The sequence below is a fragment of the Coregonus clupeaformis genome, unplaced genomic scaffold, assembly GCF_020615455.1.
Source record: "Coregonus clupeaformis isolate EN_2021a unplaced genomic scaffold, ASM2061545v1 scaf0001, whole genome shotgun sequence".
Classification (NCBI taxonomy): domain Eukaryota; kingdom Metazoa; phylum Chordata; class Actinopteri; order Salmoniformes; family Salmonidae; genus Coregonus; species Coregonus clupeaformis.
Genome location: NW_025533456.1, coordinates 1,081,295 through 1,106,304, shown reverse-complemented (window position 1 = coordinate 1,106,304; position 25,010 = coordinate 1,081,295). Strand labels below are relative to the sequence as shown.

Here is a 25,010-nt window from a genome sequence, read left to right as displayed (position 1 = left end):
CAAAATGGAGCTCTTTGGCATCAACTCAACTCGCCGTGTTTGGAGGAGGAGGAATGTTGCCTATGACCCCAAGAACACCATCCCCACCGTCAAACATGGAGGTGGAAACATTATGCTTTGGGGGTGTTTTTCTGCTAAGGGGACAGGACAACTTCACCGCATCAAAGGGACGATGGACGGGGCCATGTACCATCAAATCATGGGTGAGAACCTCCTTCCATCAGCCAGGGCATTGAAAATGGGTCGTGGATGGGTATTCCAGCATGACAATGACCCAAAACACACGGCCAAGGCAACAAAGGAGTGGCTCAAGAAGAAGCACATTAAGGTCCTGGAGTGGCCTAGCCAGTCTCCAGACCTTAATCCCATAGAAACTCTGTGAAGGGAGCTGAAGGTTTGAGTTGCCAAACGTCAGGCTCGAAACCTTAATGACTTGGAGAAGATCTGCAAAGAGGAGTGGGACAAAATCCCTCCTGAGATGTGTGCAAACCTGGTGGCCAACTACAAGAAACGTCTGACCTCTGTGATTGCCAACAATGGTTTTGCCACCAAGTACTAAGTCATGTTTTGCAGAGGGGTCAAATACTTATTTCCCTCATTAAAATGCAAATCAAATAAACCTACCATTAAAATTATAGACTGATCATGTCTTTGTCAGTGGGCAAACGTACAAAATCAGCAGGGGATCAAATACTTTTTTCCCCTCACTGTATACAGTGCATTCGGAAAGTATTCAGACCATTTGACTTTTTTCACGTTGTTACGTTATAGCCTTATTCTCAAATGGATGAATTTTTTTCCCCCTAATCAATCTACACACAATGACCCCATAATGAAAAAGCAAAAACAGGTTTTATTTTTTTTGTACAAATGTATTAAAATACATAACTGAAAAATAACATTTACATAAGTATTCAGACACTTTACTCAGTACTTTGTTGAAGCACCTTTGATTGTGTGTCATTGATTACAGCCTCGAGTCTTCTTGGGTATGACGCTACAAGCTTGGCACACCTGTATTTGGGAGTTTCTCAAATTCTTCCCTGCAGATCATCTCAAGCTCTGTCAGGTTGGATGGGGAGCCCCAGTCTGAGGTCCTGAACGCTCTGGAGCAGGTTTTCATCAAGGATCTCTCTGTACTTTGCGCCGTTCATCTTTCCCTCTATCCTAACTAGTCTCCCAGTCCCTGCTGCAGAAACATCCCCACAGCATGATGTTGCCACCACCATGCTTCACCGTATGGATGGTGCCAGGTTTCCTCCAGACGTGACGCTTGGCATTCAGGCCAAAGAGTTCAATCTTGGTTTCATCAGACCAGATAATCTTTTTTCTCATGATCTGAGAGTCCTTTAGGTGCCTTTTGGCAAACTCCAAGCGGGCTGTCATGTGCCTTTTAATGAGGAGTGGCTTCCGTCTGGCAACTCTACCATAAAGGCCTGATTGGTGGAGTTCTGCAGAGATGGTTGTCCTTCTGGAAGGTTCTCCCATCTCCACAGAGGAACTCTAGACCTCTGTCAGAGTGACCATCGGGTTCTTGGTCACCTCCCTGACCAAGGCCCTTCTCCCCCAATTGCTCAGTTTGGCCGGGCGGCCAGCTCTAGGAAGCGTCTTGGTGGTTCCAAACTTCTTCCATTTAAGAATGATGGAGGCCACTGTGTTCTTGAGGACCTTCAATGCTGCAGAAATGTTTTGGTACCCTTCCCCAGATCTGTGCCTCGACACAATCCTGTCTCGGAGCTCTACGGACAATTCCTTCGACCTCATGGCTTGATTTTTGCTCTGACATGCACTGTCAACTGTGGGACCTTATATAGACAGGTGTTTGCCTTTCCAAATCATGTCCAATCAATTGAATTTACCACAGGTGGACTCCAATCAAGTTGTAGAAACATCTGAAGGATGATCAATGGAAACAGGATGCACCTGAGCTCAATTTCGAGTCTCAGAGCAAAGGGTCTGAATACTTACACTACCAGTCAAAAGTTTGGACACACCTACTCATTTAAGGGTTTTTCTTAATTTTTTTTATTTTTTACATTGTAGAATAATAGCGAAGAAATCAAAACTATGAAATAACACATATGGAATCATGTAGTAACCAAAAAAGTGTTAAACAAATCAAAATATATTTTACATTTGAGATTCTTCAAATAGCCACCATTTGCCTTGATGACAGCTTTGCACACCCTTGGCCTTCTCTCAACCAGCTTCATGAGGTAGTCACCTGGAATGCATTTCAATTAACAGGTGTGCCTTCTTAAAAGTTAATTTTGGGGGGGGGGTATACGGAAGATATCCCTATTTGGTAAAGACCAAGTCCATATTATGGCAAGAACAGCTCAAATAAGCAAAGAGAAACGACAGTCCATCATTACTTTAAGACATGAAGGTCAGTGAATACCGTAAATTTCACGAACTTTGAACATTTCTTCAAGTGTAGTCGCAAAAACCATCAAGCGCTATGATGAAACTGGCTCTCATGAGGACCACAACAGGAATGGAAGACCCAGAGTTACCTCTGCTGCAGAGGATAAGTTCATTAGAGTTACCAGCCTCACAAATTTCATCCCAAATAAATGCTTCACAGAGTTCAAGTCACAGACACATCTCAACATCAACTGTTCAGAGGGGACTGTGAATCAGGCCTTCATGGTCGAATTGCTGCAAAGAAACCACTACTAAAGGAGACCAATAAGAAGAGGAGACCTGCTTGGGCCAAGAAACACGAGCAATGGACATTAGACCGGTGGAAATTTGTCCTTTGGTCTGGAGTCCAAATTGGAGATTTTTGGTTCCAACCGCCGTGTCTTTGTGAGACGCGGTGTGGGTGAACGGATGATCTCTGCATGTGTAGTTTCCACTGTGAAGCATGGAGGAGGAGGTGTTATGGTGTGGGGGTGCTTTGCTGGTGACACTGTCTGTGATTTATTTAGAATTCAAGGCACACTTAATCAGCATGGTACCACAGCATTCTGCAGCGATACGCCATCCCGTCTGGTTTGGGCTTAGTGGGACTATCATTTGTTTTTCAACAGGAAAATGACCCAACACACCTCCAGGCGATGTAAGGGATATTTTACCAAGAAGGAGAGTGATGGAGTGCTGCATCAGATGACCTGGCCTCCACAATCCCCCAACCTCAACCAAATTGAGATGGTTTGGGATGAGTTGGACCACAGAGTGAAGGAAAAGCAGCCAACAAGTGCTCAGCATATGTGAGAACTCCTTCAAGACTGTTGGAAAACCATTCCAGGTGAAGCTGGTTGAGAGAATGCCAAGAGTGTGCAAAGCCGTCATCAACACAAAGGGTGGCTACTTTGAAGAATCTCAAATATAAAATATATTTTGATTTGTTTAACACTTTTTTGGGTACTACATGATTCCATACGTGTTATTTCATAGTTTTGATGTCTTCACTATTATTCTACAATGTAGAAAATATTTAAAATAAAGAAAAACCCTTGAATGAGTAGGTGTGTCCAAACTTTTGACTGGTACTGTATGTAAAAAAGGTATTTCTGTTTTTCGTTTTTTATGAAATTTGCTAACATTTCTAAAAAGGTGTTTTTGCTTTGTCATTATGGCGTTTTGTGTGTAGATTGATGAGGAAATGTTTTTATGTCATCCATTTTAGAATAAGGCTGTAACGTAACAAAATGTGGAAAAAGGGAAGGGGTCTGAATACTTTCCGAATGCACTGTACACAGCAGAGTAGTACACTATATAGGGAATTAGGGTGCCATGTTGGACGTAGCCAGAGAGAAAGCTGCTATTTTAACACTGCTTCCTACCCACAACACACACAGCTTGCCTGTATTGAATGACCCCAGAGGTTTAGTCAGTGAGGTGAAACACATAATTGTTGATGACTCATCATGTGATGATGGCTTCCAGTTTATGTTTGTGTCTCTCCTCCAATCAAATCACAGCGATCTGCATCCTGCCGTGTCTGAACGGCGGGCGGTGCGCGGCTCCCTACCAGTGTGAGTGTCCCACGGGCTGGACTGGGACACGCTGTCACACTGGTAAGTGTGTGTGTGTGAGAGTGTGTCACAGTGGTGTGTGTGTATGTGTTGTCTCAGTGTGTCTGTGAGGAGTGTGTGTGTGTGTGTGTGTGTGTGTGTGTGTGTGTGTGTGTGTGTGTGTGTGTGTGTGTGTGTGTGTGTGTGTGTGTGTGTGTGTGCGTCTGTCTCAGTGTGTGTGTGGTTCAGTGAGTGTGAGTGTGTGTGTGAGGAGCTCAGTGATGTGAGACATAGCTGTATCCCTAATTTATTCCCTCCTGAGAGAGTTTCCACTTTGTGACTACAATAACAGCATACTTACCTACAGTAGGGGCCTTAGCTTGTGAGGAATGTTTAATAGGACTTTTGTAAGCAAAATATTATCTTGTGGCCTCTAGGGAGATGGGAGATAGGGACCTCACCAGGCTGTCACTGATAAAAGCAGTGAAGCAAAAAGCATGAAACTAAGCTTTTGAAATAAAAATTTTTTACAATATAATTAAGCTGCAGATATTTTAGGAAGTTATCTTACTTTGAGCTGTCCCAAAAATACCTCAGTTACCAGATGTGACTCCAGTTGAGTCTGAAATAACTGAGTTTTCTTAAAACAGTTTTTCTTAAAAGAAGTAATAGGAGTTTTTTTTTCCATAACTCATAGTTAGGATGGAGACCTTGTAGCTGCTTAGAACAAATGTATTATTGTGTTCTAGGCTGGTAATGATTTGTCAGACTGATATGACAACACAGGAGTGAAGCAGGAATTTTAAGTGTTGATGACATCAGGGAGAGAATGAATGAATGATCCGAGGTACTTATCCATCCATTCTGTGTGATTCTGTTGCCGTAGTAATGCGCGTCTGTGACAACCGAGCGCTTGCCGTGACAGGCATTTCTCTTAAACAGGGTCCAAGGCAAACACTACTATCATCGTAGAAGCATGGACAGAAACATGACCCTTTCGTATAGACAGGGACTACCTCTCAGATTGTTAGGCTTACTATTCAATTCAATTCCATACAACTTTATTAATCCCAGAAGGGCAGTTAGAAAGGCCTTGTCAGTTGGTGGCGACAACATAATGTCTACTGTACAGTATGTCAGTTTGCTTTGGTTTTCTCAGGAATGATGACATAATTTGTTGATGCGGTAATACTGAAACAAAGCCACTAATACCTCTCTTCTCCTTTTCCGTTCAATCTTTGCTCATGTCCTCTTTCTGTTTTAAATAAATGTTTGCATGCATTTCAGGAGAACGTGGATGTGGAAAACCCTGTTTTGTTAGTGTACCTAGAAAAAGGGTGAGCACATGTTATTCTGCCCAGAGGGAAGACCGCATTGCCAAGGGTTCTACCAGGAAACGTCTATTATTATGAGGAAGTCTTGTAGATGAGATTCTAATGTTGACCCTTACTGAAAGTGTGGGTGTGTGTGTCCACTCCTTCTCCTTGTTACTCATTCAGTCATAGGCAGGGGCGCAACTTTCACTGGGGACGGGGGACGGGGGGGGCATGTCCCCCCCCACATTCTGAAAATGCATTTTTGTCCCCCCCCAGTTTTATCATTGGAATGTGATACAAAACGAGGCATCGGTGTGCTTTAGGACCATGCAGACGCCTCTGAGCGGTCGGGTAGGCTCTTTGGAGTGTTTATCCGACTGGATAAAAAATATATAATTATGTCCGCCCCACTTCTAAAACCAAAGTTGCGATCCTGGTCAAAGGCAATAACTGCCTCAGCCTTATGATAGTTCCTTGGTCAGGTGCATGCAAAGCTGATAGACCTGAGTGAGTGAGTGAGTGAGTGAGTGTGTATGTGTGTGTGTGTGTGTGTGTGTGTGTGTGTGTGTGTGTATACAGTACCAGTCAAAGGTTTGGACACGCCTACTCATTCCAGGGTTTTTCTTTATTTGTACTATTTTCTACATTGTAGAATAATAGTGAAGACATCAAAACTGTGAAATAACACATATGGAATCATGTAGTAACCAAAAAAGTGTTAAACAAATCAAAATATATTTGAGATTTGAGATTCTTCAAAGTAGCCACCCTTTGCCTTGATGACAGCTTTGCACACTCTTGGCATTCTCTCAACCAGCTTCATGAGGCAGTCACCTGGAATGCATTTCAATTTACAGGTGTGCCTTGTTAAAAGTTAATTTGTGGAATGTCTTTCCTTCTTAATGCATTTGAGCCAATCAGTTGTGTTGTGACAAGGTATGGGTGGTATACAGAAGATAGCCCTATTTGGTAAAAGACCAAGTCCATATTATGGCTCAAATAAGCAAAGAGAAACGACAGTCCATCATTACTTTAAGACATGAAGGTCAGTCAATCCGGAACATTTCAAGAACTTTGAAAGTTTCTTCAAGTGCAGTCGCAAAAACCATCAATTGCTATGATGAAACTGGCTCTCATGAGGACCGCCACAGGAAAGGATGACCCAGAGTTACCTCTGCTGCAGAGGATAAGTTCATTCGAGTTAACTGCACTTCATATTGCAGCCCAAATGAATGCTTCACAGAGTAACAGACACATCTCAACATCAACTGTTCAGAGGAGACTGCGTGAATCAGGCCTTCATGGTCGAATTGCTGCAAAGAAACCACTGCTAAAGGACACCAATAAGAAGAAGAGACTTGCTTGGGCCAAGAAACACGAGCAATTTATATTAGACCGGTGGAAATCTGTCCTTTGGTCTGATGAGTCCAAATTTGAGATTTTTGGTTACAACTGCCATGTCTTTGTGAGATACAGAGTAGGTGAATGGATGATCACCACGTGTGGTTCCCACCATGAAGCATGGAGGAGGAGTTGTGATGGTGTGGTGGTGCTTTGCTGGTGACACTGTCAGTGATTTATTTAGAATTCAAGGCAATACGCAATCCCATCTGGTTTGCACTTAGTGGGACTATCATTTGATTTTCAACAGGACAATGAACCAACACACCTCCAGGCTGTGTAAGGGCTATTTGACCAAGAAGGAGAGTGATGGAGTGCTGCATCAGATGACCTGGCCTCCACAATCACCCGACCTCAACCCAATTGAGATGGTTTGGGATGAGTTGGACCGCAGAGTGAAGGAAAAGCAGCCAACAAGTGCTCAGCATTTGTGGGAACTCCTTCAAGACTGTTGGAAAAGCATTCCTCATGAAGCTGGTTGAGAGAATGCCAAGAGTGTGCAAAGCTGTCATCAAGGCAAAGGGTGGCTACTTTGAAGAATCTCAAATCTCAAATATATTTCGATTTGTTTAACACTTTTTTGGTTACTACATGATTCCATATGTGTTATTTCATCGTTTTGATGTCTTCACTATTATTCTACAATGTAAAACATTGTAAAAATAAAGAAAAACCCTTGAATGAGTAGGTGTGTCCAAACTTTTGACTGGTACTGTATATATACGTGTGCTGAATGAAGGGTTTACAGATGTATTGACCGTGTGTGTGCGTTTTCACAGCGGTGTGCTCGTCGTCCTGTCTGAACGGTGGGAGGTGCATCAGGCCTAACAGGTGTCACTGCAGTCCAGGGTGGAGCGGGCACGACTGCTCTAGGTGACAAACCACACACACACACACACACACACACACACACACAGGTATACACACACTTTACAAACATAAGAACATCCTCACAAATACACACAAATCCTGTCTCAGACTCACACAATCAACACTGCATGTTCACACACATTACTGTACTTAGTTACTGTAGAAACATATGTACTACCAGACCACTCTGTACTACCAGACCACTCTGTACTACCAGACCACTCTGTACTACTAGACCACTCTGTACTACTAGACCACTCTGTACTACCAGACCACTCTGTACTACCAAACCACTCTGTACTACTAGACCACTCTGTACTACCAAACCACTCTGTACTACCAGACCACTCTGTACTACTAGACCACTCTGTACTACTAGACCACTCTGTACTACCAGACCCCTCTGTACTACCAGACCACTCTGTACTACCAGACCACTCTGTACTACCAGACCACTCTGTACTACCAGACCACTCTGTACTACTAGACCACTCTGTACTACTAGACCACTCTGTACTACCAGACCACTCTGTACTACCAGACCACTCTGTACTACTAGACCACTCTGTACTACCAGACCACTCTGTACTACCAGACCACTCTGTACTACTAGACCACTCTGTACTACCAGACCACTCTGTACTACCAGACCACTCTGTACTACTAGACCACTCTGTACTACCAGACCACTCTGTACTACCAGACCACTCTGTACTACCAGACCACTCTGTACTAAGACCACTCTGTACTACCAGACCACTCTGTACTACCAGACCACTCTGTACTACTAGACCACTCTGTACTACTAGACCACTCTGTACTACTAGACCACTCTGTACTACTAGACCACTCTGTACTACTAGACCACTCTGTACTGCCAGACCACTCTGTACTACTAGACCACTCTGTACTACTAGACCATTCTGTACTACCAGACCACTCTGTACTACCAAACCACTCTGTACTACTAGACCACTCTGTACTACCAAACCACTCTGTACTACCAGACCACTCTGTACTACCAGACCACACACAGAACAAAATATGTCAGGACCATCCCTAGTCAGGAATGACAAAGCATTACATGAATAATGCTCCTAGGAAATAATTATCTCTCCTCTCTTCCCCTTGTCCTGAATCAGGCCTAGTTTGTGTCTGTGCCATCATTTGAGGCAAACCCTAGTACAGCAATACCAAGTGCACTACTATACAATATCTCTGTAATGTGAGTGGGGGAGAGGAGCACTCTCACCAGACCTAGGCTCAAACACTATTTGACATAATTTCAAATACTTTACCGGCAGTGCTTGATTGAGCTTGCCTGGCTTAATCGACCAATAGAATAGTCCCAAAACTGCAAACCCGCCCATCTGGCACTCTTGGCAGGCTAGAGCAGACACTCAAAGTATTTGAAAGGGTTTCAAGTAGTATTTGAACCCAGGTCTGTCTCTCAGCTCAGCTCAGCTCAGCTCTCTGTCTGTTGTAGTTGGGCCAAGGTGTGGGTAGAGAGGCTCAGTACTAACTGGGCACATACAGTGCATTCGGAAAGTATTCAGACCCCTTCCCTTTTTCCACATTTTGTTACGGTACAGCCTTATTCTAAAATGGATTAAATACAAACATTTCCTCATCAATCTACACACAATACCCTATAATGACAAAGAGAAAAAAGGTTGTAAGACATTTTTGCAAATTTCATAATAATAATAAACATAAATACTTTATTTACATAAGTATTCAGTAAAAGGCACATGACAGCCCGCTTGAGGTTTGCCAAAAGACACCTAAAGGACTCTCAGACCATGAGAAACAAGATTCTCTGGTCTGATGAAACCAAGATTGAACACTTTGGCCTGAATGCCAAGCGTCACTTCTGGAGGAAACCTGGCACCATCCCTACAGTGAAGCATGGTGGTGGCAGCATCATGCTGTGGGTATGTTTTTCAGTGGCAGGGACTAGGAGACAAGTCAGGATCAAGGGAAAGATGAACGAAGCAGAGTACAGAGAGATCCTTGATGAAAACCTGCTCCGAAGGTTAACATACCCAACAGGACAACGACCCTAAGCACACAGCCAAGACAATGAAGGAGTGGCTTTGGGACAAGTCTCTGAATGTCCTTGAGTGGCCCAGCCAGATTCCAGACTTGAACCCGATCGAACATCTCTGAAGAGACCTGAAAATAGCTGTGCAGCGACGCTCCCCAACCAACCTGACAGAGCTTGAGAGGATATGCAGAGAAGAATGGGAGAAACTCCCCAAATACAGATGTGCCAAGCTTGTATTTTTCCGTTTTTTATTATTAATACATATGCAAATATTTCTAAAAACCTGTTTTTGCTTTGTCATTATTGGGTATTGTGTGTAGATTGATGAGGGGGAAAAACTATTTAATCAATTTTAGAATAAGGCTGTAACGAAACAAAATGTGGAAAAAATCAAGTGGTCTGAATACTTTCCGAATGTACTGTCTCTGATTAATGAGAACATGTATAGTATCTGACTGACTACACCACTCTAATACGGAAAGCTTTCCTCATCTGACTGACAATATACACTGTGTGCACAATTATTTGGCAAGTCAGTATTTTGACCATATCATCATTATTATGCATATTTCCCAACTCCAAGCTGTATAAACTGGAATGCTTATTGGATTTAAGCATGTCAGGTGATGTGTATTCGTGTAATGAGGGAGGGTGTGGCCTAAGGAGAGCAACACCCTATATCAAGGTGTGTATAATTATTAGGCAGCTTCTTTTCCTCAGGCAAAATGGGCCAAAAAAAAGATTTAACTGACTCTGAAAAGTCAAAAATTGTAAAAAGTATTTCAGAGGGATGCAGCACTCTTGAAATTGCTAAGATATTGGGGCGTGATCACAGAACCATCAAACGTTTTGTTGCAAATAGTCAACAGGGTCGCAAGAACCGTGTTGAGAAAAGAAGACGCAAATTAACTGCCAAAGATTTGAGAAGAATCAAACGTGAAGCTACCAGGAACCCATTATCCTCCAGTGCTGTCATATTCCAGAACTGCAACCATCCTGGAGTGCCCAGAAGTACAAGGTGTTCAGTGCTCAGAGACATGGCCAAGGTAAGGAAGGCTGAAACTCGACCACCACTGAACAAGACACATAAGTTGAAACGTCAAGACTGGGACAAGAAATATCTGAAGACAGATTTTTCAAAGGTTTTATGGACTGATGAGATGAGAGTGACTCTTGACAGACCAGATGGATGGGCCTGTGGCTGGATCAGTAACGGGCATGGAGCTCCACTTCGACTCAGACGCCAGTAAGGTGGAGGTGGGGTACTGGTATGGGCTGGTATTATTAAAGATGAGCTAGTTGGACCTTTTCGGGTTGAAGATGGACTCAAACTCAACTCCCAAACCTACTGCCAGTTTTTAGAAGACACTTTCTTCAAGCAGTGGTACAGGAAAAAGTCTGCATCTTTCAAGAAGACCATTATTTTTATGCAGGACATTGCTCCATCGCATGCATCTAAGTAAATAATAATAATATGCCATTTAGCAGACGCTTTTATCCAAAGCGACTTACAGTCACGCGTGCATAATTTTTTTTGTGTATGGGTGGTCCCGGGGATCGAACCCACTACCTTGGCGTTACAAGCGCCGTGCTCTACCAGCTGAGCTACAGAGGACCACGTGGCTAGCCAGTAAAGGCCTTAAAGATGAAAGAATAATGACATGGCCCCCTTCCTCACCTGACCTAAACCCTATTGAGAACTTGTGGTCCCTTCTTAAACGGTGGATTTACGGTGAAGGAAAACAGTACCCCTCTCTGACCAGTGTCTGGGAGGCTGTGGTTGCTGCTGCACAAAAAGTTGATTGTCAACAGATCAAGGAACTGACAGACTCCATGGATGAAAGGCTTATGACTGTTATTGAAAAGAAGGGTGGCTATATTGGTCACTGATTTCTTGTAGTTGTTGAAATGTCTGAAATGTTTATTTGTAAATTTTTAGTTGTTTGTTTATTATTCTCACTTTAACAGATGAAAATAAACAAGTGAGATGGGGAACTTTTCGTTTTTCATTTAGTTGCATAATAATTGTGCACACTAATAGTTGCCCAATAATTGTGCACACATAGATATTCTCCAAAGAAAGCCAAAACCTAACTTTTACTTTGTTAAATATTCAGGTTTGAGGTTTATTAACATTTTGGATTGACCGAGAGCACTGTAGTTGTTCAGTAATAAAATGTGGTCCTCTGTAGCTCAGCTGGTAGAGCACGGCGCTTGTAACGCCAAGGTAGTGGGTTCGATCCCCGGGACCACCCATACACAAAAAATAATAATGATGCACGCATGACTGTAAGTCGCTTTGGATAAAAGCGTCTGCTAAATGGCATATTATAAAATTAATCCTCAAACATACAACTTGCCTAATAATTGTACACACAGTGTAGATAAAGATTGTCAGGAATTTTTCCTGATATGTGGATTCTTGAATTCTCTTTTTCAGCTCTTTTTCCAGGTAAAAACTCAGTTGAGTTAATTCCAATGTACTGTAAAACTCAAGGTTGACAGATATAACTGAATGAGAAAGCCTCTCTCTCACGTCTGACTGGACTCCCCAGAAAACCACTTGGCAATGAGCCACGCTGCAGGGCTATCCATCCATTGTGATTGTGTCACTCAGTTTATCCGACTGGCTCACTGGGAGAATGGCCAACTGGGCTTTTTCAAACCCCAACAGTCAGAGCAAAACAGGCAGGCACCGAGTAGTTTATAACTACGGGACGAATGGAAATGTGTTCTACATTTAAAATCTCAAGCCAGAAAGAAAAGTTTTGAGAATGACAAAAAATGGTCTAATAGTCTCCTTCATTTTCTCAACTTTACAGGAAAAGAAAAACAGGATATTTTCATTTTTAAGTCCATTCAACGTGAAAGAAGATTTCAAAGGGAATTTTGTGTAATTATTTCATAATTGTAAACCATGAATTATGTCCCCCCCCTCCCAGGGAAACAAAAACAGATACATTTTGTAAAATAAAGCTGTATTTTTTCATATAGAAAATCAACAGTATTAAATATATGCTGCTATACTGGTACGGTGTAAAAACAATGATGTGATTGTCCAATGTATATGTGTAAACTATTCTCACGTTTTTATTAAAGCATAAAATACAATTGAGTCGGTTCCATTCACTCCAACTGTATGTTTCTCAGAGCCAAGCCTATGTGAGCAAGTGATAGGCATCAGATCGCTATATCATATGATTAGCTGATATGTTAAACAGCTAAGTGTTGTGAGATCCGGCAGGCATCTGCAATGTATTTGGGCTGGATCTTAGACTACAACACACCCATTTCTAAGCTATATTTTAGTACCTACACACCGCTACTAAATCTAGATAAACATTAGGCTATAAAACACAAACCATGCAAATGTCATACATGCTCAAAATTCTATTCTAGAAAGTTAAATATACAGTTGACTACCACCGCATGCATAGAAGTGCAACCCTAGTAAGTTAACTCATCCCAAAAAAGATTTAGGGAACTCATACCAGACTTCAGCATTCATCTTAATTTATTGAATCCACCTTCTTAAAAACAGAATACAGTCAAAATCCAAACAGCATAGCTCTAATATATAAAAACACGTCTAAAATAATATGGTCCTTTTTAAAAACGGAGATAAACTCCTGACCTGAATAAGAACGACTAATACACTGAAGGATTTAGAGGCATGGTTTGGTCTTAACATTTAATAAAAATAAAATGTTTGAATTAAAACTGAATGTTTTGTTGTACATATGGTGGAATCTTTCCTTTGAGAGGGAATTGGAATATAGTGGAATTATTCCTTCAAGAGGGAGTTAGGTCTATAGACAGTTGTTGGTGTTTGTACAGAGTCAGTACAGATGCGTGGGTGTGTCAGCCTCTTCCTCATGACCTCAGAGTGTTGACCTTCTCCTCCAGTTTGACTTCGTTGGACCCGGAGAAATCATCCACCTGGGAACGACACCACAAGGAATTCTAAGATCACTTTCAACGTACTACAATAATGGTGAAAAACATAGGCTAGTATAGCAGTATAGCCACCTTTTATACTAAATATAATACCGTATTTGGCCCGAGAGGTAAATCAATTAAAGAGACCATCAATTAAAATGGAGTTACCCCCTTTTAATATTATTAATGAAAAGGAAAAGATTCATTACAAGAAAAGACCCACCTTTTTCTCATTCTTGTAGAAATGGAACGTTGGCATGCATTTGATGTCACAGTGTTGGGCCACATCCTACAGAAGGAGAGGCAGAGTGAATGGTGATTAAAACTTAGACCCTTATAATATTAAATTACATTTCTATAGCGCTTTTCATAGAATCTCAAAGCACTTCAAGAGCCTAAAACAAAACAAGCAATATATCATGACAGGGCAACCAATAGAGACCAAGTCTTTGAAAGCTGCATCCTCGGAAGATGGAGAAGTCAGTTCATGTCTTAAGTGGAGAGAGCTGGTTAGAGGATGCTAGATGATGGAGTCTGCTGATGATCTTGTAGAGGGCAAGTCTGGGAACCAGCCTGACTCTTATAGACACTGGACTTCTCCTCTTCCACTCTGTGTAGCACCCACTTGGGTGATGCTTCAGCAGGTCTGGGCGCCAGAAAGCTCACCACACAAAGTTCCGAATAGTAGCCAGTTGTCCTCACTACGAGCCCTCTGCCTCAGCACTGCTGTAGTCCTCTATCTCCCATTCCTCTCAAATCCCTGTTATGCGTTTTTAAAACTATTTTTCCATGGGTATTAGGAGCCATGCTAAAAATGTACAGTAGTAGTGTAAAGAAACAAGCTCCCTCTATAAAAATCACATCCATGTGGTTGAGTAACACCCAGTAAGGAAGGCCTTTGTTAGGACAAACCTGTCCTGCCTAACTGACTGGGCAAAATGCCTCAAGCCTGCTGTAATAATATACAAGGGCAAAGCAGAAGAGTAGGTCTTGGAAAACCCCACCTCTGTGGAAACCCGGCCCCACACACACAGTAGGCTATATGATTTCATACAATATGACTCAACACAGACAGCTGAGATAATGACTGACTGAGGTGTTCAACCAGTGTCTGGACTGTAAACAAATACCCAACACAAAGCCACTTCCCGTAGCCACAGCAACCCCAGCTCAATGCAACAACGTCATACAATTGGACAGTAACCTTTCACCTGAACCCCACGAGGCCATCTCTTCTACTGACCCTGCTTTCCTAACCGAAGAATTCTCTCAACTCTTGTACTTCAAGAGATCGCCTCGTGGGGTTTCCCAATAGATCTACATACATTTGAGGCGAGTCATCTATCTCTACAAAGGGATATCTGTATTCAAATACACCAACTGGACTGTGTACTAATTCACAGAGAATCTGATAACCGTCCCACTACATCACGTCAACATTCAGTACATAATGCCCAAGCACTTTCAATGAGAAAAACAATTAACAATTGTTCAATGTTTGTGGAACATACACACACACGGCTGTGTGACTCACCGCTGCCTCGTCCACGTCCACCTTGAGGAATACCACGTTCTTGTTCTCTGGTTTTTCCGACAGCCCCTGTAGGAGGAGCAGAGAGCACAGGTTAAAGGTCAAATGTCAGCAAAACAGCCCCAATGGGGGGGTATAAGCAGGAATTCCAGAATCCTCCAAACAGGATTACTGGAAACCTTGGGAATTTTGCAACACTAATCTGAGCACAGCAGCTCATGTATCCACCAGTCTATTATTGACCCAGTACTGTCCTTATAGATAGAGACATACCATACAAGGGGTATTGATGGAGGACAAACACCATTGGTTTTGATTCACATCATCTCCACTAGAATGCTATGTAATACGAGTATTGCCCCCAGTTTTCCGTTTGAAAACGTTTTTTTACGGCAAGGCCCTACTTTACACAACCCTGCTCTGCCTCAGTGGGCTTATGATTGATCATCTCAGCATTGTTCATTAGCATTCTGTTTACAGTCTATATTAAGGGCCCTTCACTTGATAAGTGCAAGGTGCCAAGTCCTAGAGGAGGCTTCCCCGATGGTCGCCAAGACGACACAGCCACCACAACAGGGCTCAGTCGAAGACGCGCTACGTCCCAAATGCCACCCTATTCCCTTTATAGGGCACTACTTTTTACCAGAGCCATATGGGCCATGGACAAAAGTAGTATGCTATGTAGGGAATGGGGTGGCATTTGGGATGCACACAGGTTTTTTCCTCCATAATATCTCTGGCTCAGACCAACCCCTTCAGACTCCCCACTTTACATGAGGCCTCTCACAGGAGACCATCTGACAGCTACCAGGGTGAATCTTAACTAGACTAGGCACAGCTGGGCCTGTATTCATAAAGCGTCTCAGTGGGAGAGCTGATCTACTATCAGATCCACCCTGTCCTTGTACTCATATTGATTATGATCTAAAAGGGAGAACTGATCCTAGATCAGCACTCCAAGTCTAAGACGCTTTATGAATCCAGGCAGGCCCTAGAACATGCATTCAGAACCTAATCGGAAGAATTTTCCTGTGTGAGTAATGATACAGCTAAGCTACTAAGCTAGAGATATTGAGTGTTGGACCACTCACTTTGAAGAAGGGTGCGATGTTCTTGCAGGGGCCGCACCAAGAGGCTGTGAAGTCTACTACCACCAGCTTGTCTCCTGCCTCCTTCAGGGCACTGAGGAAGGCATCCTACAGAACAGTAGAGAATACTTCATTAATAAACTGTGAGGAAGGCATCCTACAGAACAATAGAATACATTATTGTCCATCCACAATGAGAATGACAAATATAGAATAGGTTATTGGCCATCAACAATGTCTGGCATCATAAAAATATAATACTTTATTTGTTAATATGAACATAATAGTGGTTTATAGGACCTTGCTTAGCACCAACCTTAACCTGTTTGAGGCTGGAACAGGACTTCGATTGGTAGACTAACGTTACACACAACACAACCCATACTGCCTGGGACCAATAATTTATATATACACTAGATGACTAAGAAGGGGCGCTGTGTTGAAACCACCGTGCCTCCAGCTTGGCCCTCCCTCACCGTTGTAAAATATATTTTGGAAGCTATAGAAATGCATTTATTAATGTCTACATTTGTTTTTGCCACATTTATTATATTACAGACACCTAAATGCATACTTTAAAATGATAACCTGAACTAAACATACAAATAAAAAAAATATATTAAAAGATATTCCTTAAAGTATGCTTTGAGATTACTAATGCTATTGTCCCCACTACAACAACAATACTTAACACATGTAATTTTGTCCTTGAAACATTTAATTTAAATACTGTAGAATTCCATGAATTCCTATGGAGGAACTTCTTAATGGCCAATACATAATAGCAATCCAGGGTTTATTAACATCATTGCCTGGGACAGACTCCATCTGCTCAACACTTAAAACATTGCAACCACGATGATGCAACACATCAACACAAAGTCAAGGTTATCTGGAACAATGTACACATTAAATAGCTAAATAGAACACTTTAACTGGGCATGTAGTTATTTAGCCAACAAGTTAGAGGTGATTGAAAACGTTTCCCTAGTCCAGATGAGCCTAGCTAGTCAGCTGCAAATTAGGAATGAACATTCGATGACAGGCGCAGCGGCGTGAACGTTCGAATGTGAACGTTATAAACCCTTTATTTATAAACCCCCAAGCTGAATTGGATGATCAATCAAAAGAGCTATATTACCTTATCTTCAATTTCGAGAATCATGTTGATGGTGGTTTATTGGCGGTCTGTTACAACACAATCCTGTAAACTCCTGTGACAGCAAGCGGCTTTCTAGGTGAAGTGTGTGACGCCGCGGGGTTTATAAAAGCCGCTCATAAGCCCTGCCCCTCTTGGGCCATCCACGAGCCGACTGCTTGATCCGGATGATAATAGCAACATTGTAGCGCCTGCTTCTTGCAATGCAAATGATACATTTTCATATTTTATGTGTAGATTAGGCTATTTATCAAGACTGCAAATTACTTGGGTCATTCAAATGCATGGATACTTGAACAACATAGTATTTCCTGAAATTAATCAAAAGGGATCAAAATTGGTTTGACTATATGAATGCTGCATATTGTGTAGGCAACATGTACAATAGTTTATTCCACAAATCACCGTGACTCGACAGTTCCTGGTTTACTACCAGCAGGGGATTGGTTGAGAGAACCGGTGAGTCAAGAAGCAGTGTCCAATAGCATTGGAGCTGGGAAAGTAATTGCGCTGAACATTCAAATCAAATGTGAAAGTAATCTATTCTGTGGTATGATGAACCAGTGATCTGAATGAATCAAATACATTGTAATATTCCCATCAGATGACATTATTGGTATGAATCATTCCTTCCTTCCTTCCTCATGGTGATCCATGGTTATGAACATGATAGGCTCTCACCATGAGGTTTGTCTCATTACAGAAACGAACATCTTGTCACCTGAGCTCTACTGAAATTCAAATCAGTACCTAAAAATAACGATGTCTCATTCAGATCAAACAATGGGATGTTCTAGGCAGCTTAGAGGTGATCGACCTTACACTATTGTTTTGGATCCACTCACAATGACAGAGTAGGAACACAGGAGCTTCAAAGCCCTGGGTCACATTCAAACAAACAAGGAGTGTTTCTTATTGGACAATTCCAGGTAGTCCCTCCCTGTTTTAGTCCTTTTTACTGCCATTTGGTGCCTAATAATCAAAGCCCTTTCTTCCCGCTTACAAGGAGATGAGAAGCATTAATTATGAGCAGAGTTATTTTTAGAGCCTGCAATAAGACAGAAGAACCTACTCTGTTGTACAGTGTGGTGATGCACATCTTGCCATTACTAAATTACTACTTGGTCGTCTACGAAACACTATCAATTCATTTGAATCTGATTTGTGAGTAAAATAAAGTCAGACATCAAAAGCCATAAAAATACTTTAATACTTCATACAAAGTAAACATTTGGATTCAAGGACGGACTATGATGTGAATGTATAATAAGGTTGTGCTAGGAATGCACTACAGAAAAATAATTCCAGAATAAAATGTCATGGTTATAGTGTGGCTTTCCTATGGGAATGTTCCTTGAATTCTAATTATATGGGTGATAGAGTATCCATTGAAGCCACCTAAACTTTAACAATTGCTTTTCCAATGTTTTCTCCCTGCAGCATTCCCATAAAGGCAGCAGGCATGTTCTCAAAGCCTTCAGTGACATGCTCACGACACTGCAGTTTCCCCTGTGGATAAAAACATAACATTAACAGGTCTATAATCTCTGACAGTCACAGACATTTCATATTGTAAATATGAATCGCTCGAAATGAGATGAAGGCTCACTAGAATAACAGGGTGTACAGCTAACACACATATACACAATATGTAAAACATGGTGTTCGAAATTGTTACCCAATACAGCATTATCATGGTTCTGAACTTCCTACAGTTTTGATGTACCCTGGGTACCAGTCTGTTCGTGCTAACGTTCCACTCTGTGTATTCCATGTCATATGCCAAACATGTCTGAGCACAAGGACTGTAATGTTAGCACAAAACAGGTCTGGATTTCAGGCTAGTTTTTATCCCCAGTACTGTACTTGCCTCCCTCTTCCAGGCCATCAGTCTCTTCAGAGCCTCTTGGTTCTTATGCTCCCACCTGCCCACCAGGAAGCCCTCCATCTTCAGCTGCTTAAAGATCATGCTCAGGTGGGGGTAGGGGCCTGTCCGAGAGAGAGAGAGAGAGTGAAAGGAAAAGCAAGATGAGGAAAGAGATTATAGAGATTGTGTCATATAGGCAGAGGAAAACAGAGATCCAATATGTTTTTTAATTCATTTTGATGCAATGAAACCAGAGGAGGCTGGTGGGGGGACCTATAGGATGATGGGCTCATTGTAATGGCTGGAATGGCATAAATGGAACAGAGTCAAAGATGTGGTTTCATATGTTTGATACCGTTCCATTTATTATATTCCAGACATTTCAATGAGCCTGTCCTCCTATAGCTCCCCCCACCAGCCCAGCCTCCACTGAATGAAATACGTGAAAAACATTCAGCTGGTGAGCAGTCTGAGTGTAATACTGGCTAATGGCGCCCTCTAGTGGAATACTGAAATGAGCACAGTCAGTGCACAAGCTCAACACTCGCAGCATATAAAGGTAACACAAATGAGAGAGTTATGCAATGTAGAATTGTGTATATTTAAATGGTTTCTTTAAATGTGCATCTCTGTAAGAAAAGAGTGCGAGAGAAGACCTGTTTGTGGAGTGGTGTCATTGTACGTTGAGATGCCCCCGCACAAGGCTATCCTTCCAAACTCCTTCATCTGAGGGATGGCCACACTGGAGAAAGGGCCTCCCACCTATGAAAACGTGGAAAATGTCAGTTATATCCAGGTAAATATGTTAGGATGAAATATCCATTACCAAACACTGACAGTGTCCGACACTGTAGATCTGTCTAATGATATTAAAACCAGAGTGAACTACTACTTTATAACTAAAAAGTAGCAGCCATTGAGGGCGGCAGGTAGCTTAGTGGGTAAGAGCGTTGTGCCAGTAACCGAAAGGTCGCTGGTTCTAATCCCCGAGCTGACTAGGTGAAAAATCTGTCGATGTGCCCCTTGCTCCTGTAAGTCGCTCTGGATAAGAGCGTCTGCTAAAATGTAAAAAAATAAAATATCTAACAATATTACAAGTATCAGTATTTTTACTACTACTTAATAACACTTTATATAAATACTTTACTACAACCAAATACTTTATAATTACTATATAACCTACGTTCTCAAAGAAGCAGTGGTATCCGTCAGGTGAGGCAGTCTTCAGGGCCTCCTCCAGAGAGCTGACTGTTTTATAGTTGAAGGCCTCATCGAAGCCCAGCTCCTTGAGGAAGGCCACCTTGGAGTAGGAAAATAGAAAAATACAATTAATTAACCAAAAAGTTAAGGAAAATTAAACAGTTTAATTTAATCAAGTGCTGTCCCCTTTTTTAATCAAAGGATAAAGGCAAAGAAAGATTATGACCACTGCATTTTCCCTTTTTCATTCTTACCTTGGCGTCAGACCCGGTGGAGCCAACCACCCTGCAGCCCTTGATCTTAGCGATCTGGCCCACAGTGGAGCCCACGGCCCCAGCTGCAGCGTTCACCAGGAGGGTGTCTCCAGCCTGCAGACCCAGCACCTCCTCCAGACCGTACAGGGCTGTTAACCTGCAGTCAGAGTACAAGGGAATAGAATATAACACTTTTTTTAAATTATTATTATTAAAAAATATATATATTTAACCTTTATTTAATTAGGCAAGTCAGTTAAGAACAAATTCTTATTTACAATGACGGCCATTGAATACAGTCATTTTTAAATACTTAAAAACACAAGCACTAGCATCAGATGCATGTTCATCTGAATTGTGACTCATTCAAACTGTTTAAAGAGTTCAGTGGAAAAGCTGAACAGGAACATAGATGGTGACCGGAGACATCTGTTGCCCAAATCTTTGTTTTATCAAACTCAAAGAAAAACATACCGCTGCTTTTCCTGGCAGACTTGAGGTCAACATTTAATCTGTCATGAAACAGCTGTGCTGCACATTCTCCCACACTCCCTCCAACAATTAGCTGGTAGAAGTAACTGTTAGCATCTCTCCTTACCCAGGCAAGACTACGGCGCTTCTTCTGGCCTGAAAACATAAATGTTTTACACTTTGTGACTAGTGGTGATTCACGCCATAGTGACTCTTGTTTTTTTTACTATTCTCCCTAGGCAGACGGGTTGCCTCCCACATTAACAATGTTCTGACATACTGTACGAGTGCTGTTGCCCTCGGTCCGGGATTTCAGAGACTTTTACCCAAAAATAGAAGTCCCCCATTCATTACCCAGGCATGCCGATGGCCCCCAGAGCCAGGGACATGGGGACCTCCTGTGGCCAGTCAGACAGAAGGCGTGCCAGGCCTGTCCCATCAGATACAGTGTGGGTCCTCCAGCCGCATCTACCAACCACATGGCACCCAATTGGGAAGGCTGAGTTGTTGCTCTGGATCACCCTAGAAAACCACATGCACAAACAAATAAACAAACTGAATTAACGAGGGTAGTTGATCATAGTTAAAGAGAGTGTTGATAACAAGCCTGTGTCAGAAGACAGACCGTAAAGAACGCTCAATGAAGAATCTCCCATTGAAATTTGTTCTAGTCACTGAGAATAATTAATCTGGGACTATGAGAACCACCCTCAGTGGTTGCTAAATTGTTTATCTTAAGGCTAAATTGAATACATATGAAATGTCAATGGAAGCCTTTGGGAATTCCCAGAAAATCTGCACACATTCACAAAGATACTTCAAATCAAATCAAATTTGATTTGCCACATGCGGCGAATACAACAGGTGTAGATATTACAGTGAAATGCTTACTTACAAGCCTTTAACCAACAATGCAGTTTTAAGAAAAATAAGTGTTAAGTAAAGAAATAGATAGGTACAAAAATTAACAATTACAAAATAATTAAAGAGCAGCAGTAAAATAAAATAACAGTAGGGAGTCTATATACAGGGGGTCCCAGTACAGTCACTTTAATGACAGTATTCAAGCAATTAAACTCAGTAAAATCATTTAAAAAGCCCTGGGGAGAGAATGAATGCAGGGAAGAGTCATTAGGTTCTGTGTATTTATCCAGACAGACTCACTCTGAATAACAAACTTTGTCTGTGAAAACACATTGAACCATTCACTTGTGGCAGGAACGGAACTTCGGAACCTCTGAACACACTGCCAAGTGCATTCAATTTGTTCTCTTACAACTGCAGTCACGAATGATAATCTACTGCCTTAGAAATGAATAACAGGTGCAGGACCCATTCTCTTCCAGTAAACGGCAGGCATGTCCCCTCATGGTAGATGAAAGGCAGTTAACTTGGGTCTGCATCCCAAATGGCAACGTATTCCCTACACAGTGCACTGCTTTTGACCAGGGCCCACTAGTGCACTATGTAGGCAATAGGGTGCCATTTGGATGCAGCTTAGTTTATTTTTCTTACTTGGCCACTTGAGTTCCGATCATTACTCCCCCCTCCTTCATACGCAGTCGGCTGAACGGTCTGGAAACAACCACAGAAGAACAATCAGATGATATGTTTTCTGTACTGAAATCTACTGAAGAACTGTGGATTAGCAAAGTAAAAGCTGTTCAGTGAACTTCGTGAATAATAACATATCATATTCCTTATAGACATCACATGAGACATGACCTAAATGGCAAATGTTAGGGGAATCCAACCCTGTCCCTTTTTTCTTTCAGACTTTTCTCCCCTACCTCATGTATGGATCCACACTGAGAAACAGTGCCTCGAGAAGCACCTCTGAAACAGACAAAACAACAACAACATTCAAATGTATGGCTTCACTCATATTGGCTTCAGTCAGGTACAGGAATCTTGTACTCAGTGCAAGTACTGGTCCAGATGATCTAAGTCAATGTGATGAGCTCATCTCCACAGTTGTTAGTTTGTTACCTCCATCTTTAGGCTCTGGCAGCTGCTCCAGCTTCAGCTCAAAGTTGCTGTTCTTCGGGAAGCCTTCAAAGTGACGGGCAAGGACCCAGGTCTTGGATTGAACCATGGCTCTTTGCTTTGGACAACTGTGAAATAATATAAGATTTACTTACTTGCTTTCAATACACCTAAAGATACCTCTGAGCTCAAGATCATCTTGGAACCTTTTCTACTTTTGCATCCTAAATTTAGCAACATGTCATGCATACTAATAGCTAGCTCTAAACTAGCGCGAACTGTAGGTTGAGATATAAAATAAACAAAAGCTAGAAATACAATAGAGATACATTTTTAACACCCAGATGCTTCTATCATAACAGGATGACGAGAAACTACAGTACTTCATCAAAGGATGCATGTTATTCAAAGACTGTTGATCAGCTGGTATACATGACCACAACAGTCTGTGCAGTAAAGAGTGTGTTGCCAGCAAAAACAAGCATGCATTGGTTTACAGTACTGTAGTAGCCTACATTAGGCTGCTATTTAGAATAGCAAAATTCACATTCAACCCACCACACTAGCTTAGTTAGATAAAGGACTTAAAAGAACCTAGCAGAGTGCTGTGTATTGTTGCCAAATGAATGCCGTGCAAGCCCGACCACCACCACAACTGGTGATGAAAAGATCTAAGAATTTCTCTCTATCGATGCGTTTGAACGTCATACCTTGTCCAGCAAAACTCACCTCGAATAAATTATTATAAACAAATGCAAACTTATAGGTCACTGTTCTCCATGCAGAATGAAATAAAATCAAAACGTATCAAGAAAGGATGAAAAGAGCGTGGGCAGGGTAGGCTCCACTACTTTCTCATTGGCTGAAAAAGTTTGTAAGCGGATCCCCATCGCGTGCCGTGGTACGTATCGCGTGCGGTGGTACGTAATGTTGAGAGGGTGCACTGATTTTGGATGAGAGCGCGACTGTCGCTTTTATAGCAATGGTGGTTACGGCACTGCGCAAATTGAAAAATAAATCAATAAATATTATAATGACATTTCTGCAGTTTAACTATTTCTGGGATTAACATCAGATTAACATTTGAGGTGCTACATGGATTACTGACTCGTGTGGTCCCACCATATCAGGCCCCATAGCCTGAACAGGGGGTTTGAGGTTTCGAATGACTGAATAATATATTTATATATATATATATTATCTTTCGTAGTTTATGTGGATGAATGTTACATTTCTCTTCCACGTGGTGTTATTAACTTTTCTTTAGGGTAGTGGGTTCGATCCCCGGGACCACCCATATGTAAAAATTTATGCACACATGACTGTAAGTCGCTTTGGATAAAAGCGTCTGCTAAATGGCATATTATTATTATTATTATATTTTAGTGAATTGTTTCACCCCTGTCCAGTTGGTGGTGAAAATACACCTTTTGCGTGTAGTTCGCCAATAACCCCAAAGAAGAAGATGGATGCGAGCGCGCGCATTTTCGCTCGAGTAGCCGCTTCCTACCTTCTCTGACCAGATAAACAGTTGAAAAACAAGTTCGACAAGCTGATTTCTTCGTCTAAATGACTTGGTAAGATATCATAATACTAAAAATAACATCAGAATTGATGTAGTTATTCACTTCACAGATATCAGTCGTTAGGATGTGGCCAGCGAACTAACAGTAGCTAGCTTATGTGAAACAACTTCTGTTCTTACTAGGCTGTAAAGTTGAGGACACTGACAGTTCTATATCGTGGAGCTCCGCCCCATAGGGGAGCTCTGCTCCTAGTGGTTTACCCTCTGCCCTAAGGCAGCAACAGCCTGAAGCAAAATTATGCACACACCTGCAGCCAATGGGAGCACAGGTGTCCCTATAAGAGGGGACGCTTCCCCTCAATCAGCCTCCCATTATCTTCAGCGACTGGACGAC

At 41.9% G+C, this 25,010-nt stretch overlaps 3 protein-coding genes across 8 annotated transcripts in view; 1 reads left to right on the top strand and 2 right to left on the bottom strand.

The window, feature by feature from the left end:
* The window catches only part of svep1 (sushi, von Willebrand factor type A, EGF and pentraxin domain containing 1), a 164,289-nt gene extending 151,582 nt beyond the window's left edge, over positions 1 to 12,707 (top strand). For 4 of the 5 annotated variants that reach the window (XM_045212199.1, XM_045212197.1, XM_045212195.1 and 1 more), the window contains 3 exons: positions 3,930 to 4,025; positions 7,459 to 7,552; positions 12,419 to 12,707. In XM_045212199.1, coding sequence (XP_045068134.1) covers positions 3,930 to 4,025; positions 7,459 to 7,552; positions 12,419 to 12,449 — 221 coding nt within the window. In that variant the 3' untranslated portion in view covers positions 12,450 to 12,707. The other variant, XM_045212196.1, reaches the window with a different exon arrangement.
* LOC123482960 (thioredoxin-like) lies at positions 12,661 to 17,418 on the bottom strand. Its single transcript, XM_045212200.1, has 5 exons — positions 17,296 to 17,418; positions 16,158 to 16,262; positions 15,070 to 15,135; positions 13,759 to 13,824; positions 12,661 to 13,535 (listed from the first exon to the last, which is right to left on the bottom strand). Exons 1-5 carry the CDS (start codon positions 17,317 to 17,319, stop codon positions 13,470 to 13,472), a joined length of 327 nt encoding a protein of 108 aa, XP_045068135.1. The 5' UTR covers positions 17,320 to 17,418; the 3' UTR covers positions 12,661 to 13,469.
* Positions 17,419 to 18,499: 1,081 nt separating this feature from the next.
* Positions 18,500 to 24,018, bottom strand: LOC123482920 (prostaglandin reductase 1-like). Of its 2 annotated transcripts, none has more exons than XM_045212152.1 (10): positions 23,802 to 24,018; positions 23,095 to 23,219; positions 22,896 to 22,941; positions 22,621 to 22,680; positions 21,460 to 21,627; positions 20,635 to 20,791; positions 20,364 to 20,480; positions 19,837 to 19,942; positions 19,184 to 19,302; positions 18,500 to 18,822 (listed from the first exon to the last, which is right to left on the bottom strand). In XM_045212152.1, exons 2-10 carry the CDS (start codon positions 23,198 to 23,200, stop codon positions 18,712 to 18,714), a joined length of 990 nt encoding a protein of 329 aa, XP_045068087.1. In that variant the 5' UTR covers positions 23,201 to 23,219; positions 23,802 to 24,018; the 3' UTR covers positions 18,500 to 18,711. The 2 variants fall into 2 exon arrangements, with proteins under 2 accessions (XP_045068087.1, XP_045068086.1); XM_045212151.1 differs by having other exon boundaries at positions 23,821 to 24,017.
* Positions 24,019 to 25,010: the final 992 nt, after the last annotated feature.

Coding starts and splice junctions, on each gene's coding strand:
- LOC123482960 (XM_045212200.1), bottom strand. CDS start 17,319: ATGATTCTCGAAATTGAAGATAAG. Junction 13,825..15,069: donor TGGACGTGGACGAGGCAGCG/GTGAGTCACACA, acceptor CTCCTTCTGTAG/GATGTGGCCCAACACTGTGA. Junction 13,536..13,758: donor TCTACAAGAATGAGAAAAAG/GTGGGTCTTTTC, acceptor TGTCGTTCCCAG/GTGGATGATTTCTCCGGGTC.
- LOC123482920 (XM_045212152.1), bottom strand. CDS start 23,200: ATGGTTCAATCCAAGACCTGGGTCCTTGCCCGTCACTTTGAAGGCTTC. Junction 22,942..23,094: donor GCCAGAGCCTAAAGATGGAG/GTAACAAACTAA, acceptor TGTCTGTTTCAG/AGGTGCTTCTCGAGGCACTG. Junction 18,823..19,183: donor TGATGGCCTGGAAGAGGGAG/GCAAGTACAGTA, acceptor TTTTATCCACAG/GGGAAACTGCAGTGTCGTGA.